This window comes from Lipotes vexillifer, unplaced genomic scaffold (genome assembly GCF_000442215.2).
Source record: "Lipotes vexillifer unplaced genomic scaffold, Lipotes_vexillifer_v1.1 scaffold713, whole genome shotgun sequence".
Taxonomy (NCBI): domain Eukaryota; kingdom Metazoa; phylum Chordata; class Mammalia; order Artiodactyla; family Lipotidae; genus Lipotes; species Lipotes vexillifer.
Genome location: NW_006773157.1, coordinates 2,095,013 through 2,115,825, shown reverse-complemented (window position 1 = coordinate 2,115,825; position 20,813 = coordinate 2,095,013). Strand labels below are relative to the sequence as shown.

General features: G+C 42.5%; 1 protein-coding gene across 1 annotated transcript in view; it reads right to left on the bottom strand.

The window, feature by feature from the left end:
• The window catches only part of LOC103085652 (IQ domain-containing protein H-like), a 91,263-nt gene that overhangs the window by 9,589 nt on the left and 60,861 nt on the right, over window positions 1-20,813 (bottom strand). Inside the window, 2 exon segments of the mRNA XM_082931529.1 lie at window positions 1,242-1,364; window positions 10,073-10,243. Coding sequence (XP_082787655.1) covers window positions 1,242-1,364; window positions 10,073-10,243 — 294 coding nt within the window.

The following is a 20,813-nucleotide window of genomic DNA, read 5'->3' as shown; positions in this document are numbered from 1 at the left end:
AAGGGCCTATAACAATATTTGAACCCTAAAAAATTCTATTTGTTTTCAAGTATGAAAAACAAAAATTAATAAATATGGAACTGAGTATCTACAAATCAAAACATTTGATCAATTGGTTATTGCTCAATTCTTTGTCATTATCTATAAATTATATTTAATGTGAGAGGTGAATATATTTTAATATGTTTGATGTGATGTGGGAAGGGTGTTCCACAAGAGCACATAGAGTCACTCAGGTCTTAAAATAACCCTCTAAGAATTTCAGATTTGAAGATCTGAATCAAAGTGCAAAATCATGAAAATATTTCTCAGAGTAGTATGAATCTCTGGGCACGAAATGGAGGTTCTAGTTTAAGTAGGAGATATTACATCCCACTTTGCCCCCATCCAGCTACACTAAGGCTGAAGAAGCTGGGTAGGGGCCATCAGTGTCACTGGAAATAGACCAAAAATGGGGGAAACTGTTTTTGTTTTTTTAAAAAATCAGAACTGGTCCTAGAAAGAAACTATGATATGTAGTAGAAGGATGCTATGGATTGAATTGTGTATCACCGCCCCCGCCCCACCAATTCAGATGTTTAAGCCCTAATCCCCCATGTGAATGTACTGGAAACAGGGACTTTAAGGGAATGGTTATGGTTAATGAGGTCATAAGGGTGGAGCCCTGTTCAGTTAGAACTTGTGTCCTTCTAGAAGAGGTTACAGAGACATCAGAGATTGCTCTTTTCCCGCCGTGTTAGGACACAGCAAAAAGGCAGTTATTGTGCAAGTCAGGAACAGTCCTCACCGGGAACTGAATTGATCGGCAACTTCATCTTGGATTACCCAGCCCCCAGAACTGTGAGAAATACATTTCTGTAAGCCATCTTGTATATGTGCTTTGTTACGGCAGCCCAAACAAACTAAGAGGATATTTATTAGTAAGCAGCTTTGGGTGGGGTCAGAAAGCTCAGGACATGCTTCAGGATGAAGAGATGGTCCCCCAAATTACTCCTAAGTCTGGTGAGCTACAGGGTTTTTGATTTACTAAGTTGGGTGTACAAGTTTGAGGTCAGAGATCAACTTCCCAGGACCAAGTGCCACCCCCTGCCCTTCCCCAAGCTGCACTCAACCTTCCTCTAAATACATGTCAAACCAATGTTAAAAGAATATCTGTTTGAAGGTGCATCAAATTATTAGCTGCCTAGATCACCCACAGGCCTGTATTTGGTCCAGCCTTGGCCAACTGTCACCCTACATACCTCAATATCATAGCCGATGCCATGGGCCTTACACATCTGGAGAAAAACAGAGTGGAAAATCAGAGAGAGATTGTCGTGCCTCAGCTGGGTGCTCATCACCGCATAGCGACTGGTTGCCAGTGACTGGAAAAAAATCACAACTGAATGTCAGACTCTTTACTAAATATTTAAATAAACATTTAATTTTAGAATAATTGTGGATTAAGAGAAAGGTTGCAAAGATGATACAGAGAGTTCCTGTATAGCCCACACCCAGTTCCCCTACTGTTAACATCGTACATTGATGTGGTACCTTTGTCACAACTAAGGAACCAAATTGCTACATTACTATTAAGTCCATACTTTATTTGGATTTCATTAGTTTTCCCCTAATTTCCATTTTCTGTTCCAGGATCCCCTCCAGGACAGCACATTATATTTAGTTGTCATGTCTCCTTAGGTTCTTCTGGGCCGTGACAGTTTCTCAGTCTCGCCTGACAGTTTTGAGGAGTACTGATCAAGTATTTTGTAGAATGTCCCTCAATTTGGGTTTGTCCAATGTTTTTCTCATGATTAGATGGGGGTTGTTGGTTTTGGAGAGAAGGACTACATAGGTAAACTGCCACTTTCATCACCTCATATCAAGGATACATATATCAACATGATTTATCACTGTTGATGCCGACCTTGGTCACCTGGCTAAGGTAGTTTTCATCAGGTTTCTTGCTGTAAAGATACCCTCCCCCTTTTCGTTCTTCGGCAGCAAATCACTAAGTGCACTTCACCTCTTTGAAGGGACCAGTGTTAGAATTTTAATTCCAACTGCTTTCTTTGTTTGGGAAATTGCTATTCTGTAACTTGCTTGCCTATCAATGAGAGCTATCCCAAAGAGACTGGTTACAGTAGGTCCAAAGTATTTCAACTATAATATCTCCTAAAATATTTAAAATTTAATATGTGCAAAAGAAAGTATTGAATCCTGATAGTTTTGTAGCATGTCCTTTGTGAAATATGATATTTGCCTTTGACAATTATCTCTGTTTGTCCTTGGGTAAATGGAAATTTGGAGAACTGCACATAGAGCCATGGCCAACCTTAGGCCATAGAAAATGGCAATGGACCAGATTTTGAACTTTGGAGACCCTCAGGTGCTGGGCAACCAGGTGCCTGATCACATGCAGTGACTTGAAATAAGAGAAGGAAAAGGAGGTGCTGCTGGTTCACAGCTGGCTGCAAGGATCCTAATGACCTGACACACTGTCTTTTGTGAAACCCCAGGCTCTCTCTCTGTCTCTGAGCTAATGCAAGGAAACTGGGGCCAACTGAGTGAGTGCCCAGCGGAGAATGAACATCATTTCCCCACCTGCATCTCACACACACACACACTCAGATTTCATGTTCACCTTTTGTGACATATGTCCCCCACATATTGTGTCTTTTCCTTCCACATTTACGTAAAGTAGTGTATCTGATGGTTGTGTTATCAATAGTAGTAATTAAGCCCATTCTTCCCACACATAAGCAGGATCCACATCTACAAAAATGTTACACTCCCCCAGGCTAATGCATCGAGTTGTGCATCTCCATTGGTATTGTCCCACTTGGAGCCATTGGGAATTCTATTTTTACAAAAGAAAATCTATTTGACCCTCTATGCCTCACAACTGTACTTTGTTATCACCCTGACCTATCATGAGTTGTTCCCCTGTCTGGCCCCCTTACACAACTGGGAGTTTTCTGAGGGCAGGCACTGTTTGGTTTCTGAATCCCCAGGCTGGACATGATGCTAGCGTTCAGTGTTTCTTGAATGAAAGAAAGAATGGATACATGAAATAGGGTAAGTGGCTTGCACTTCTCTCTGACTTAAGAGACACTTCAAAGGATGTAATATAGGGGACTTGCAGTCACTGAGCACTTTGGGGCAGAAGAAGAGATTGATTTACAAAACAGAGGACAGTCACACCATCCCTAGAGAATGACAGCTCAGGACAGTCATCCCAGGTCTTGCCCCTAGAGGACATCTTTTGGAGGGCAATGTAGCTCTGGTGGACCTGACAGGGATTATTGGTGGGGTAACAAGAACTGGTTAAGTGAAATTCTGGCTCAGCTATGTAGTCAGGCTGGAGGAACGTGACCGCCAGGCCTGCTTGCTCTGCCGTGTCAGGCTGTGCCATGCTCCTGCCTTCACAATGGAGGCCCAGAAGCCTGAGCTTTTGTGTATAGACGTGAACTGTAAATACTCTGGAATTCCATTGTAGTTACTGAGCATGTAATTGCGTGGTAATTGCCATGAATTCACAAGATAATTCCAAGGTTATTTTTGTCTTCTAAACTTGTCTTATGCTGCTATAGTATATAAACTAGCAAACCCAAGATCAGGACCCAGTCAGCGAGGGAGAGAGGTAGGCAGGCATCTGGTAGCAGGATCCAGCTCAGTGCTGTGTGTCTTGGCTCCAAAGCAAGGCAGAAGAGCTCACTGTCCAGTATTACTGGACAGCAAGTAAGGACAGGCTATCCTGAGGTTTCTTTTGCTCTACAGAGACAGACTGCAATTCCCCCTCCTCCCAGTCCTGGGCTTGTGATTCATAAGGAATCGGAAAGAAAAGCCAGAATATTTGGTGTATGTCTCCAAGCGACATCATCTTTTCCATGACCATCACCGTCCTAGTCCAGACCATTATGGCCTGGAGGGCAGCTTCTTCTTTCTACTAGGGAGGTGGGGATGCAAGCAGAATTCTATAGTGGAAAGGTTATACAGAGTCAGAATCACGGAAGTTCAAAACCTGACTAGGCCACTTACTATATGTGTGATCTTGAATATGTCATTTAACTTCCCTGACTTTTGATGATTCAATAAGCACCTAGCACCTGATACACAGTAGCTACTATTGTTGTTGCTGTTTCTTTGAAAACATCGCAGGCCCTGGAGCATTGTAGACCTACACCAAAGGTAATTTTCCAGGCTATTACTGCCCCCACTGGTACCTGGGATTCTGAGCATTAGTACCACATTGAGCATTTCCCAAACTCAGGTTGGTCAATGCTCAGAAATCTTCAGTGTTTCCTCTTTGCCTTCAAAATGAAATCCAGACACCTGGCTTGGCTGGAAGACTCTCCCAAACTTTCTCAGTGGACTGCTCCAACCACTTCTCCCATTTCCCTCTTCCCAGATTCTCTGCCCCAGCCCAACTGGTTCATAACAGACCACGGGCTCTCTTTGGCTGCTGTCCTTTCTGCTGGGGGAGGTCTCCCTCTCCTTGCCATGGTGACTGCCTTAGTCTTTAAGGCCAGACCAAGTTCTACGTTCTTAGTAAAGCATCCTCTGTCCCTGCCTGTCCACAGTTGTTTCTCCTAAGAACTCCAGCAGCAGGTTAAGGGACTGTCACCTAAATGGCACTTAAATGAGACCTTGTGGTTTTTCCTTGTGTATGTGCTATCTATTTTTTTTTTTAACATCTTTATTGGGGTATAATTGCTTTACAATGGTGTGCTATCTATTTTATATTTCTTTTCAACTCCTCGAGGACAGGGACTTTGTCAAATGTCTCTGTATCCTGGATGCTTGGTGAAATTGCTGGCTTATCTTAAGTGCTTAATAAATGTGTTATAATAATGCAAATAAAGATGAACATATACAATATACCTACTTTTTTTTTTTAAGACTTAACCAACTCTGCAGTTCCTACAGGAAAAAACTGTCAATGATCTAGTGTTGTCTTTTATCCAGCCTGATAGCACAGGTGACAGTATTGTCTTGAGGATTAGATGAATTTGTAAAGACCTTGGAACAGTGTCTGGCACAGAATAAGTACTCAAAAACAAGTTAGCTTTTATTAGCATTTGTTAAACTAAATAGTTTCGCAAATAAGATAAATTATTTGAAAAACAAGACAAAACAACAACCAACCAGTAAATCTTTTCATCAGAAAGGGACTTGAATCAGAAAACCTGGACTTTGCTACTTACTTAACTTTATGACCTTGGGCAGTTCACTTACCTTTGAATAGCCTTACTTTCCTAATCTGTAAAATAGGTATGATAATCCATGTCTTATCTACTTCTTGGGGTTATCTTGGGGATCAAGTAAGCTCATGTCTATTTAAAGTATAAAGCATTATACAAATGGAAAACATCATTTTTAAAAGGCTGACTTGTGTAATTGACTCTCTTCTGATGCTGTAAAATCCATTTAGGTTTACCAAGGAAGTCATAACCTAAAGAATTTTATAGCATCGGAAGACTCCTCCACAACCATCTGGCCCATTCAGTGCTCACTGAGTCCTGGCCTAGCTCGGAGCAGATTAGGAGCCAGTGGATAATAGTAATATGCCTGCAAATAACCTCATCACACAGGGAGATGAAGCCTCCTTTGGAAGAAGAGCTTTTTCCATGGCCTCAACCAGAGACTTCTTCAGGGATGAGCTGAAGCTGTACTCTGGGGTTGGGTCATTGACACTCAGCCAACACAAGGCAGGTTGGGTAGCACAATGCTCAGACACAAGCTTTAAAGTCTGACAGGCCTGGGCTTAATTCTGGCTTCCATACTTGCTTGTTGAGTGACCTTCCACAAGTTGCTTAACATTTCTTAACTTCAGTCTTCTTATCTAAAAATGAGCACAATAACAGCACCTGCCCCATATATTAGGTTGTATAAAGATTCATGTAAAGCACTTAGTTAAAGTACCTGGTGAGGAGTAAAGGCTCAGTACATTTTGGATGTTATTATCATGTTGTTATATGCATTATAGGTATATGCTGGCCTACCTGGGTCCTTTGAAAAACGTGGAGCTCTTTGCTACTCATCCTTATATCCTCTGCGCTTAGTAGAATGCCTGGCACAAAGAGGTGAACTTACTTATAGTTGATTCTGGCTGAAAGTAACTAAGGTGATGGCTGACAAGGACTTAGCATGTGACCTGTCACAACAATATTACTCGTTTCTAAAAGATTCTGCAAGAAAAAGACCATTCAATGGAAGGCTGTGGGACAGAGGGATGGGCCCTTCCTATGTCCCCTTACAGGAAACATTCCCTGTCCCCAGTACCCCACTGTACATGACACTGCCTGGGCCAAGCTTGATACAGAGCCCTACTCTACAGGCCCCAAAAAATCAAATGCCTTAGGAGACCCTGGGGGTCATTTAGGTCTCCCTTATTTTATAAACAAGGAAACTGAGGCCAGAGAGAGGATCAGAATTCATGACCCCTGACTTAGAACAGTGTTGTCCTCTCCAAATTCCCATTGGCCACATTTGGAATGTGTGGGAATTTCAGAGGTTAGCCTTTTCTAGTAAAACAAGGGGGAAGAAATAGAAGGCAAAATATTATTGGTAGAAGTCTAGTTTTATTAAACTACCTTTCTAAATCACAATCTAACAAGAATGCTTCAAGCCAAATAAAGAAAGCTTGAAATACTCCTTTTCACTGGAGAATATAATTTTGCTTCAGCCACAATTTAAATTGATTCAGTTCTGAGCACCAGCACTTGAAGTGTGGAACATATTCTATTTTCGCCATGATACTTGTTTTGACAGTGATGCATTTCAGTTGACATAGTTGAAATCCTTATGTAATAAATCTCTGCCTGAAAATTAATCATGTTTATAATATTCTGAGAATTAATAACACCCATTGCTCAAATCATTAACTTAAAAAAGGAGCTTCCAAAATCTGTTCTCGGCAGTAAGGGACCACAAATAAATGAATGTTTGATAAAATAATCCAAGTAGCAGTTTAACAAGCGTAAACTTGAATGTGGTTGCAATAACATAGAACTATTGTTTAAGGGTTGGCAGAGGCTGATGAGGTTCTTATTTCAGTTACGAAGCAGGCATCCACATGCATAATGAACTGCTCTCTGAATTATTAATGTGTTGCTTATTTAGCCTCATCTGTCTAGAAGATAACGTATCCTAACTCTAATGAGTGATTGGTTTTGTACATAATTACAGTAGCAGCAGTAGTGGGGAAATGCATGTCTTCAAAGAAGGGGTTCTAAAAATAAAGTCATCACATAAACTCTGTTGTTGCATTCTATCAAAATCAAACCCGAAGCATTTGAGAATTCATAATAAATTACAGGAGACAGAATCATTATTAACATCATAATTTAACACAAAGGTTTTACTTAATCATTCATTACAGATCATGTGCTGTTAAAATGCTTATAAATGACTGGGGTTGTTTTAAGATATTTGCAGAGATGGTCCCTTTTGGCCACTCACCAACTGTGGTATGGAGGGTCCACCAAGAGAGAGGAAGAGTAAGAAACGGACAGAAAAGGGGAGCAGTTTACGTCCAGTCTGACAGAACATTAATTAAAAGTTAAAAAGCCGTTAGGTGATTCCTTTTCATTTTCAAAACATGTACATCTGGCACTCATCTGATCTTGTTTCCACCTTCAAGGGGTTATTTGTGGAGGACACTGGATCAGAAGCCCATGCACCTGGCCTAACCGGGTCTAAATGCGAGTGGCTTGCCATCTGTTTCTAATAAGGGGACAATGGCTCTTCTTAGAGTTCAGAAAAGTTTTTGCTTTTCCCCTGCACAGCGTATTATCTAAAGGAATAGGCCCAAACTGGAAACCTTTTATAGGCATTTGTTCTGAATGTGCCCTCATTATCACTGTAGTCGTATCTGTGTATTTCCTTTTTCTTGTCTTCAAAGGGGGCTGTCAACTGACTGTAAACCTGATGGCATCACAGTCTGTTCACACTTGTTCAGGAGCTTCAGTTTGGTTGTAAATTGTACTGTGTGTGCATGCGTGCGTGCGTGATTCTTTTAAAACTTACCTGTCACACGTGCAGATACACATAGGAGCACATGTGTGCACACACATGTACAGTGGCACCAGGGTTAGAACCTCCATGTATCTTTCTAAAACCAAAAGCACTTTCAATTTATTCCTGCATCAGAAAACCTGAATAGCTCTTCTTCAGTGATTGTAGAGACATTTGAATTATTGGAGATCATGATGTGTCCCTCTTGTGTATGGGCAATTCCTAAAAGTGTTTAAGACTCTCGATCACAGGAGAATTCCTGTATGTCACCTGTAGCTAGGATTGAAATCTATAGGCAAGATGGGGAAGATGGGAGAGTGCTTCTAATTCAAAGTACAACTTCTGCTTACAGCCTTCTGAAGCAACATACTTAAATGCAGCAAATTGTCTTTGGAAGTCTTGCGTTGAATATTAACTCAGCTTCCAGCTTCCTTTTGGAAATGGCATGGAGATAGGTTCACTAAGCCAGAAGGTGTCAAGTTCTACTGCTGTCCCTCCCTCTGGCACTGAACTTAGGGTCTTGTAGGTCCCTTTGGAGAGGACAGAGGCCACAGGTGGGACCGAACCTGGGAAATTCCTAGCAAGGTCCTGGGACCTAATTAAAAGAGGCCTGTTTCTCATTCCTAGTCCAACTCTGCTTCTCTTCTTAATAAGTAAAGAGATCTAAGGTATTCCCATGAGCAATGGTACCTCATAGGACAAGTGGATTGAGCAGGAGAAGGAGGCTGTCGCCTGAGCCCTCCAAGACATCTGGCACCCTCTCCAGGCTACCCTTCCAAGTGTACACCGAGTTCCTGCAAAGGAAGGTGATGTGGGGATCCTGGGCAGAGTCAAACAAGTGTTCTTTAAATCCAGAGTTGTCTTTTGGACCCAAAGAGACTCAACAGAGAGGCAGGAGATACTGCCCTGAAAAGATATCTCTAGGGCACTGGAGTGGGGGTCCTATTAACCACTGGCATTCCTCTTTTATCTGCTTGACATATTTGGACCTCAAGTAGAGCTTCATTTGCAAAAAGGGCACAAAGCCCACTATTGTAAGAGAAGGCAGAAGAAAGCCTCTGGCATTGTCAGAGCAGCTGTGGCTTGAGCCCCAATCTGCTGTCATATCCCACCTACAGGAAGGGCCATCTGGTCCTCTTGAACTTTGCTCTCCTTCCCCAGGAACAACCTAGCCCACTGGCCCCACGGAGGTTTGCCCTTTGTTATCCAGGGTCCTGAGGTTGGTAAACCTGAACCAGTCCCAGGACTACTGCCTCCAGCTCCCTAGAGATGGCCTAGTGATGAGAATGGGCGATTGGGCCACAGATCACAAGGGGCCTCATTAACCAAGCTGAGAAGTTGGGATTTTCCTGAAGATGACAGGAGTCATTTCAAAATCATAAGTAGGGGAGCAGCATGCTCAGATTCACTTTTCGCTTTAACCACCTTGACAGGAGGCAGGGAGTCTTAATGAGAAGCTATTGTAACACTAGTGTGAGACCATGCAAGCTGAAATGAAGGCAGTATCTTTGATGGGGGAAGGAGGGGTCAGAGTCGAGGCATTTTAGCAGCTAGCATCAACATGAGCTGGCTGCTGACTGGATGTGGTGATACAGGGTGAGTGATCAGCTTCTGGCCTGACCCGCCAAGAGGAAGTATAGGGGAGGAGAGACGGTGAGTGCAGTTTTGGGTAGTTTGACCCTTGAGGACTCTTGAGACATTCTGTTGAATCTAGGAGTCTGAGGCTCAAAAAAGAGACTGGGACTAGAAAAATATGGGTTTTGTTGGAAGCTTCTGGTAATTGAAGCAGTGGATATAGATGTATTTGCCCCGGGAAGCGAGCTGAGAAGAGAATGGAGGGGAACACACAAACATCCAGCCCTGGAAAGCCCCATGTACTTTCGTCCTTCCACATAGTGCTTGCCTTTTCTGGACGCCGCCTCCCCTTTCCTACATTCATGTACCAGAAGCCCATTTTGGTAGGTTCAAAGACTTGCCTGAGATTCTTTCTTCTCTCTGGACCCATAGAGCCTGGCACACAACCAGAGCTCAGTAAATGGCGGGTGAGGAGAATCAGGAAGCATCGGTCGCTTACCGGCATTGCCGCAGCGTTTAGGTGGCTCATTTTCTTGTCTTTCTTGGGAACAAAGCGGGGCACTTCAAGGGTGCTCAAACTGCAATCCAGGTGGCCGTTGGTCAAGTATAAGGTGAGCTGAGTCAGGGCCAGCTGGTCACTGTATGAGAGGTTGAGGCCTGTTGCCCACACCTGTGTAGAACAGGAGCCGAAGAAGTGAGGGTGTGATCAGCCACCAGGAGAGAAGGCCCCCACTACCTCTGACCACCCCAAACCACACCAGACCCAACTACAACAGTGAACATGTGACTTAACGGAGTAGATGTTTTTGCTTCTGTTTCTCCTTCGTTCAACTGAGGGATAGAGTCTCCAGTCTGATTCTCATCAGAAGATTTAAGGTTCTTGTGGGAGGTTACACAATTGGAAATACCTGTCCAAGATAATCTGATGGAGAGGCCCGGTTCCGAAAGGCTCATGTGCACTTTGATTTTTCTGCCTGTGATTTGTCACTTCGAAAGTAGCCAGTGCAATGCTTACTACTGAGAAGTGAAGCTGGATGGGAACTCCAGAGGATGGGGAGTTCAAGCAGAGCAGACAGAGGGGGAAATATTAGAAAAAGGCAGTTTGCCCTGAGTGCGTAAACATTAGAAAAGGGCAGTTTGCCCTGGCTTCAGAAAAAGCAGTGCTGGCTTCTCTGGGAATCTCAACATGATTCTTAAGGGAAACTTAGGGTTGGCCTACAAGCCTTAGCTCTACCACTATTTTTACCTTAAGGGTGCAGGAAAGTCACTTCACCCACCCTACAATGTCACAGTATCCTCAACAGGGAAATGAAGATAGCATCCACCCTAGCTGAATCCCAGGGTCATTAGAAGGATACTATAATGCAGTAGAAATTAAAATGCTTTGATAGATATATATAAGCAATAAGTTACTCTAAGCTACTAGATAATTGAGTAATGTCCATTAACACCTTTGACAGATACTTAACTGAGCATCTACTATGTGCTAAACTGCTGATGGCAAAGTGGGTCGTATGGTACCCTCTCTCCTCTCCTGTGGCAGACCGTCCTTAATTTCTCTTGTCACCCCTCACCCCTACACTGAATCCAGAAGCACCCCCAGAATCCTCCTGAGTTCAATGCTCAAGGCATATTATTGTGCTAGTTATCCGAGTGTAAAAGGTAAAGAGACACATCAAGAATGGGAAGACAGATAGAATCATACTCAATTGATTACAACACAATGAATACTTGATATGATAAAGGGATGGAACAAAGTAGTACCAAAGCAGAAAGAACAGACAGGCTGAGTTCGTCTAGTTTGAACTCAGGGCTGCATCATGGAGAAGGTAACATCTGAGCTTTGACAAGCAACACAAACATGGCCAATTCCCATGTATCAAGTACCTACAGTGTGCCAGGTGCTTCACAACATCTCAGATCTTTATAATAACCTTAAAAATAACAGCTCCATGTCACTGATAAAGAAACAGAGGTTCAGAGAGGTACCCATGTCCACACAGCTAGGAAGTGGTGGTGCTGGGCTCTGAATCCAGTTCTGCCTGGCTCCAAGTCCACCCTCTGCCCTTTCCCTGCTGGTGGAGATGGCTTTAATCCTGGCCCAGCCAATCCTTACCCAGGACTAGTTTCCCACTCACACTAAAAGCTAAAGCTGCAGAGGATCAAAACGTGTTCTTATTTAATATATCCATGCCATGGAAATGTCTTGTGGAGAAAACATGAAGTATTGTGTTTCTGGAGTATGCTGTAATTAGCAGTAATGCGTTTTCACTGTAGGAAGTTGGAAACGAACACATTTTCATGAAGACTTGATTAAACAGTTTTTCCCCTTAGAAGGCCTACATGTGCCCCGCCCCCCAACACCAACTCGGTGTGTTAAAATACAGAATACATCTGCCCTAGAGTGGACTCCTCTCAAACAAATCTAGCAGTGAGTGACTTGAGTAAGCATGGAATGTAAATGGCATCATTATAAGGATATTAAGAGGTCAGGCTGTCAAGGGCCCTTGCTAAACTGATGCTAATTTCAGGAGTCATATTCGCACAGTAATGCCCTTTTATAATAGCAAATAAATCACATTTGCAACAATTGTTAAAAACTAACTGCCAAGGATCTGTTGCAGTTGTAAATACCCTGTTTGTCAACTTAAATATTTCCTGCTGTATTGCAGAAAATGCAAATCAGATGGAGACAGCTACTTTTCCTTAATACAAGAAAGTGAACTTGCTGTTCTTACATGTCTGGCATGTAAGAGCTTCTGTTTTGATGTTTCAGTGTCCTTGATCAAAGAGAAATGCATATAACAAACATTATTAATATTATGTTAATAATATTAATGTTTTGGTGATGAGGATTTTAGTGGGAAGGCAACCAAGTAGTCAAGAGGGCCTGAATCTGGCCCTCGCAAAGAGTGGAAACTTTAACGGTTATTTAAGCACTCTCAATCTCAGTATTCGTAAGTGTAAAAGGCACAAGTGATAACACTACCACAATGGATTTTGAAAACAAAATGGAATAAATGCGCATAAAATTCCCTTGCATATTATAAAGCTCAATACAGATGTTATTGATGATTACTAAACATTTTCTTTAAGAGGAGTAGAATCTTAGGAGACTCATTTTCAGTTGCCTATGTAGTTATTAGATTGCTTCATTTAATAGCTGTTTTCCCCATTCATAATCATTGTGTTCAACCTCACAATTCAATCCAGTACGTGGTTAGGTTTGAACAAAGTTGGTATTACTGTATCTCAATTTGACCGACAAGGATACTGAGATCAAAAAGTGGTTTCGTGGTTTGCCTAAAATCATAGAGCGTAGGCCAGAACTCTGGTCTTTCTGTAGACCCAAAGTGTTTTTGCTACCCCAGGCTTCCCTAACTCCTTGCCACAAAGGAAATAGAACAAATTTCTTCACGCCTTTTCCTCAACAGCAGGCTTGCCTGAATTGCTCAGATAATTGTTCTGTTCTCCATCTGGTTTTTCCATTGAAGACACCGCCTGAGGCATCTTTGTTTTGCGGACAGGGGTTCCCATTTCCCCCTCTAGACTGTCAGCCCTTTAGGGGAAGCTGCTGAGTCTTTGTCTTCTGACAGCTCTCAGTGTCTGGGGCAGGCTGGCTCCCAGCAGGGCACAGCAGCACTTCTGATGTTTCACTGTGAACTCCTTCACAACCTTTCAGGGACAGGGTTTCTTGAAGCTGGTTTCAGATTCAAATACAGCAAATATTGATTGAACATCTCCTCTGTGCCAGCCCCAGGCTTTCACACATATCTCATTTAATCCTATTCTTGATTTTGGATTTTGCTGGTAATGTTTAGAACCTAATTTCACTCTGCATCACAATTTAGATGAGCGATGATGTACATAGAAAGGCACTACGACTGGGGATGAAGAGAAGTGGATATATTTTTAAATGTTTAGGAGGTGGCTTTGACATGACTTGTAGGACTTGAAATGACTAGTTTGACAGGTTAATTGGTTAGATGTGAGGTTGAGGGAAAAACATCACTGAAGGTTAGCGCTGGAAAGACCCTTAAAAATTATAAAATACAGCTGGTTTATTTTATAAATGGAGCAACTCTAGTGTGAGAAACAAAGTGGTTTGCCCTGGGCTTCAGAGCCACATATCAAAGATGTGGGACAAGAAACCAAGGTGTCTCAGCTCCCAGTCATAAAGCCCTTGTTGATAGTTGTTTGACTGATATTCAAAATCCATTTTTTAAAAAATGGCTAGAACACTAGAGAGATTTACATCAAGGCCTTAAGAAGCATGAACAACATAAAAATCTTCATCTCAGCACTATTTGTAAAACTGAAAAATTGCAGCTGTCCAACATTTGGCATTGGATAAGGAGATTATGACACACCCAAGTGATGGGATAGTCTGTGATATTATCATTAAAGACAATGATTGTGACTCACTTTTGATGATGTAGGAAGATACACAAAACAGCAAGAGAAGGATATAGTCATATGGGCAATATGACTTCAACTTTGTAATAATAATACTATATCTAGAAAAGACTAGATGGGAATATAACAAAATGTTAACATTAGCAGATTTATGGTAAGTAAAATTATATATAGACTCTCATGTATATTCTAGATCTGCACTATCTAATATGGCAGCCACTGGCCACGTGTACCTATTGAGCACTTGAAATGAGGTTGGTTCAAATTGAGATGTGCTATAAATGTAAAATACACACCAGATTTTGAAGAATGTGAAATATCTCATTAATAATATTTTATACAGATTACATGTTGAAATGATACTATTCTTGGTTATGTTGGGTTAAATAAAACACATTATGTATTAAAATTATTTTCATCTTTTTTGATTACATTTTAAAATGAGACTACTAGAAAATTAAAAATTACACATGTGGCTCACATTCTATTTCTAATTTGATTGGTTGCAAAAAAAGTCCACTGCAACTTCAGCCAGGGGCAGGGCCAGTAGGGGTGGGATGGGGTGGGGAGAGGTGCTGCAGAGGCCCAGCTCTCTACTCCCTGACCTGCGCTGGGCTGGATGCAGTCCTCACTGCCGCTGTGTTGGGAGACCCGAGGCAGGCTGGGCGGAGCACAGGGCAGAAGGCAAACCAAGAAACTGCAACAACCTCATTGCCTTTAAACAAGCATGTGAGAACTGAAGACAGGGTCAGGCAGAGGCGAGCTTGCCCAGAATTGTTCGTTCCAAGGTTCTGTGTCCTTCTTGGGCTGCAAGCTTTGGGATGAAATGGTAATAACACACTTCTGTGTGGGGAGGTGAGGGAGAGAGGGTCCTGGTATTGAGCTCTTTTTGCCTTAGGTGCTTCAGGCAGATGGAGGCCGCCTGATCACCCCTGCTGTTTCTGCCTCTTTCCTGTGACAGGCAGGATGGATGGGTGGCAGAGGATATGGATGTGGGCAGATGTGCTAAGGCCCTACATTCTGTAACTATCTCCAAGGGCAAACGAAGTAGCAAAGAGTTTGGTCTTGCCAACCTTCTCTCATGGGCATTGGGGTAGGTATGGGACCGAGAGACTAACTTATAGATTAAATAACATTTGCTGAAGAATCATAGAATTTCAGAGCTGTCAGAGTCCATGGATGTTTTGCAGACCCATCTCTAGGTTTTCTTTCCTTATTCATCTTTATTTGTAAGAAGAAGAATCTGACGCTGCAGACAGGGTAAGTGACTTGCTAAAGGCCCTACTCTTGGTACCAGGCTCTAAGACAAATATTCGTGACTCTCAGCAAAGTCACCTCTCTGGGCCACTTTCCTCGACTAATCTCTGGGGATAATAGTCCTGGTGGACCCTCCCTCAGTTGCCTCTAGATGCAGCTATGAGGCTAACTGGGAAGATTCCTAAGCATGTGTAGAATTTTTTTTGATTTGAAAATTTTATTTAGAACCTTTCATTCTGATAATAAATTTAGAAAAATAATCAGTAGGTTGTTCAGGATATTCACAGTGTTTTTTTTCATTCAAATTTTTAAATTGAAGTATAATTGATTTACAATATGTTAGTTTAAGGTGTACAACATAGTGATTCAGTATTTTTACAGATTATACTCCATTTAAAGTTATTATAAAATATTGGCTATATTCCCTGTGCTGTACAATATATCCTTGTAGCTTATTTATTTTATACATAATAGTTTGTACCTCTTAATCCTTTACCCCTATCTTGCTCCTCTCCCTGTCCCTTTCCCCACTGGTAACCCACTAGTTTGTTCTCTATTATCTATGAGTCTGTTTCCTTCTTGTTATATTCACTAGTTTGTTTTATTTTTTTAGATTCTACATATAAGTGATAACAAACAGTATTTGTCTTCTCTGACTTATTTCACTAAGCATAATAACCCCCAGGTCCATCCATGTTGTTGCTCGTGTGGAATTTTTTTAAAAGGTAGACCTCCAACTAAGGCTACTGAGAGATGCAGCAGTGAGAATTCATCCACCATAGAGATGGCATCAGGCCTTTAGAACAGAGGGCAATACATAGCCCACCCTCCTCAGCAGCCTGTCGTGGCTGAGGGATGTGTGTACCACCTCCCTGCCCATGTTCGTGTCTTCATTCACAGTCCCAATGTTATAGGAAACCCACCATTTGATCACTTGATTCTTTCTAGAGCAAGACCAAACCCTCAGTCAGACCCACAGCTATGCCTAAGCTATGGAGACCAGGCCACCTGCCCAGCTGTCCGCTTGCTGGGCGATACAGCCATGGGTAGCCAAGGTTCCCTCTGTCCTTACTGGTTTGGCTAGATACAGAGCTGGGGACTTATTTCCTACTTATTAACTGTGGAGGCTGGGAATCCATTGGAGGGTGCTGAGCAGAGGAGTGACATGATATCTCATATTTTTAAAGGGTTGCCCTGGTTGCGGTGGGGAGAAGAGACCATAAGGGGACAAGGATGGAAACAGGGAGGTCAGCAAGGAGGCTGTTTGCAGTAATCTGAGTGAGAGATGATGGTGGGTGGTCCGGCACAGTAATAGTAGAGGGTGGGAGAAGCGGTCATATTATAGATACATTTCAAACCTAGAACCTAAAGGACTTATTGATGGGTTGGATGCAGGTGTGAGAGAAAGAAAGGAGCCAAGGATGTCTCCAAGACCTTTGCCATGAAAAAATGGAAGGGTGGAATTACTGTGTACCGAGTGGGAAAGATTGCTAGAGGAATAGTTTAAAGGGTAAAATTAAGATTTCAGGTTTTGGCGTGTTAAGTGTGAGATGCCTTTGTTGAATGGTGTTCTAGAGGATGGGATGGGATCTCAGGCACCTTTTCTCCTTTCTCAGCTGTCAAATCAGGAGGATGTGCTTGGCTGGGTTGGGAGGGATAAAGCAGAATCAGTCCCTGTAGGGAGGCATCTTTTTCTCTGCTGTTACTTTTGGGCCTCGGGCTCAAGGGTCTCCTTGGTTGGGGAGAGGCAAGGTCTATAGGACATGGGGCCTTCCCTAAGGGACATGCTTCTCAGCAGGTTTAGGTCGAGATGAAATAAGGCTGAGAATGGTAGGGGCAGCTTGGTAGGGAAAAGAAGTGATGGCAGCTTGAGGGCGATAGGGACTAGAGAGGCCAGTGCCTGGAGGGAGGTAAATGTCTTCACTGGATAGAAACCAGAGTTACAGGACCTCACTGGAAGGGAGTGTTGGCCTCGCCACTTACTGTCTGTGTGATCTTAACTTCCTTCCCCTCTCTGGGCCTCAGTTTCCTTGTCTATTAACACAGACCAGTGGTTGCTATCTCTGAGGGTTGTTGAGAAGATCCAGTGACTACATGAGATAGTGCATGAGACTGTTATTGTGGGGTCTGGCAGAAGCAAATCTGTTTGGATTTGTTCCCTGTGTGACTGCCAGAAGCAGAGTCTGGGGCAGGAGTAAGAACTCACTTGCTTGGCTCTTGACTTCGGTATTCTTGCCTGATTCTCAGAGGTAGTGTACACACTTAACTCTTCTCAGATGCTGTTTAAAAACAGGCTCCAGAATCCTGGCTATCATACAGAGAGCTTACTTTCTTAAGCAGCAACTAAATGAGATCTCTTCCCATCACTAAATCACCAAACAGCATCAAACTCTCCATTATGGTAAACAGCACACCTGATACTTAATTTTAAGGCAGGTGGTACACTGCACTGTAAGAATTTTTATGAAGGAAAATATTAATGTGATTATAATATTTGGTAAGAATTGTTTGTATTACATAAAAATATCTATAGATAGGCAGAGGGGACTGCAGCCTCTTGGCATGTTGCCACCTTGTGGTGGCTTCTGGGATGGCCCAGTCTCTCAGAGAGGTGAAGAACTGCAGTTACTGCTGGATGGGGCAGTCACCCAGGGCCCCAATCAACAGTTGACACTCCTAGTATTCATCTTGGAGGACTTCCCCTCTGTCTCTATTAATCCTATGTATCCTTTTGGGCACGATTTAAATCACAGCTCCATAAGGCTGTCTCTGAGCAACTAGAGTATCCATTCTCTCTCCCACCCACCCTGGATACTACCTTATATTGGGCCTTTGGAGTTCATGGGACCAAAGGCAGCAAAAAGTCCGGGCCCTGCCACTTAGCACTCAGGGCCCAGTAGTCCACCATGCCTAGGGCCTCTGTGATTTTCAAAGGCCTTAAAAATATTTGGATTCTGAAAAAAAAGGTACTGGCCCCCAAATATGAAAAGAAAACTATCAAATAACAAAAATACCAACAAAATTGACATCTCAGTTAAACACAACACAACTCTTTTACACATTTATGTCTATGTCACATTCCATGAGAGTGCATTTGTACATTTGATGTGATGTAGGGTAAGAAAATATTCAGGGCCCAAAGAGGTCTATTTAAACAGCTCTGTCCTGGCAGACCTAAAATGACATTCATCATTCCCACCTCCTCATTTTATGGTCGAGGACTCTGAGAGGTGAACTGACTCACTCAGGTCCTACAATTAGGGGAAGAGCTGGAATCATGTTTCCTGATTCCTGCTCTAGCTCTTTCCATGACACCTAATTACCAGCATTCATAGTCCAATTTCTGTATAGTGCCAGAAGCTTCTCTCTGACCTTAGAAATTCTTTCAGGATGTATAGGAACTATATTCAAAATTAATTTTGGGATCCAAAATGGAAAATATTGAAATTTAAACCTGCACCATCAGCAGTTGTACTTATGTTTTCCACTTCTGTAAAAGAAAAAAAAAAAAGTCACAAAATTTTTAACATACTCTTGCCTTCTCTGCTTCCTTTTTCCAAGCTTCTACTACCTCTATAAATTTATGATTTTCTATCACTTTTGAGATTGATGGCCTAATTGATATTATTTGTATTCTTAAGGTACAGAATTACATACTCATTTCTTTTTTCCTTTTAGTATTTCCTCACTTTTTTTATTATGAATTTTTGGAAGGCCATTTTCTTATTTTGACATTAAGCAGTAAGCTATAATAAACATGAAAACCCAATTTTTATAACCTGTTATAGGTTTCTGGGACTAGTAAATTATATATGCTTCTTCCATGCCAATTCAATAGAATAATCCCATGCTGTATATAGTTATTCGTCTTCAATATTCCCACTCTAAATGTCAGGACTTGTGAATGATTTGCTTAGTTGAGAAGTGCTCTTTTAAAGTTACTGCAAATGATGTCTAAAAGGCTTTTGTGTGGATTTTCAAGGCAGAAGGCTCTTGTTCTGGAGCTCCCGTGGGGGAGGATTCCTGTGCCCATTCCTTGTGGACATGGAAGGCTGTCTTGCAAAGTGGGGTAGGGATGTGCATGAAGCAATGGCCCCATCAGTTCAATGAGTTGACAGCAAAGTTCGGCATTCCCTCCCAGTTTCCTTGACAGCTCCAGTAAACCAGAACTTTTTTTTTTTTTTTTGCTGTACGCGGGCCTTTCACTGTTGCGGTCTCTCCCGTTGCGGAGCACAGGCTCCGGCCATGCAGGCTAAGCGGCCATGGCTCACGGGCCCAGCCACTCCGCGGCATGTGGGATCTTCCCAGACCGGGGCACGAACCCGCTTCCCCTGCATTGGCAGGCAGACTCTCAACCACTGCGCCACCAGGAAAGCCCAACCAGAATGTTTTATAAAGAACAACCTTGGTTGCAGACGATGTGGGCAAGAAACACAGGCTGTGGCCTTGGAGGTGATCTTGCCCAGCCTCCTCAAACCCCAGGCACAAGACTCCAGGAAGGGTAGAGACAAGAGCTCAGAGCTCTTGATTTCAAGTCCAACGCAAGTTTGTTTACATTTGGGAGATTCCTAGAGAGAAGAATCAGACCTACAGCAGGGTCATCTGATTCATATCTGAATCCTGCATAAAACCTAGCACAGCACCCTGATATATATGTGCAATAAATCTTTGTTGGATGATTCCATTAAATAACACAAGGGAATAAATCTTCCCTTTAAAACACAGACAGGAGAGATACCAGTTCAAACCTACACAGGTGGCTGAAATAAAAAAGACAGTAACAAGTGTGGGCAAAGATATGAAGAAATAGGAACCTTCATGCATTGCTAGTAAGATTGTAAAATGGTGCAGCCACTTTGAAAAACAGTTTGGCATTTCCTCAAAGAGTTGATGTAGAGTTACTATATGACCCATCAATTCTACTCCTAGGTATGCAACCAAGAGAAATGAAAACATGTTTACACAAAAACTTGTGCATGAATGTTCATAGCAACATGATTCATAACCATCAAAGAGGAGAAGCAACCCAAATGTCCATCAGCTGATGAAATGGATAAACAAATGTGGTACATCCATACAATGGAATATTATTCAGCCATTAAAAGGAATGAAGCACTGATAAATGCTTAAACATGGATGAAGCTTGAAAATGTTCTGTTAACTGAAAGAAGCCAGTCACAAAATACCACCTAGTGTATGATCCCATTTATATGCAATGTCAAGAATAGGGAAATCCATAGAGGCAGAAAGTGGTTTTCATTGGCTGGAAGGAAGAGGGTATGGGAAGTGATTTCTAATGGTACAGTTTCTTTTTAGAGTAAAGGAAACGGTCTAAAATTAGATAATTATGTTGGCTGTATAACTCAGTGAATATACTAAAAGCCACTGAACTGTACACTTTAAAATAGTGAGTTTTGGGGCTTCCCTGGTGGCACAGTGGTTGGGAGTCCGCCTGCCGATGCAGGGGACGTGGGTTCGTGCCCTGGTCCGGGAGGATCCCACATGCTGCGGAGCGGCTGGGCCCGTGAGCCATGGCTGCTGAGCCTGCGCGTCCGGAGCCTGTGCTC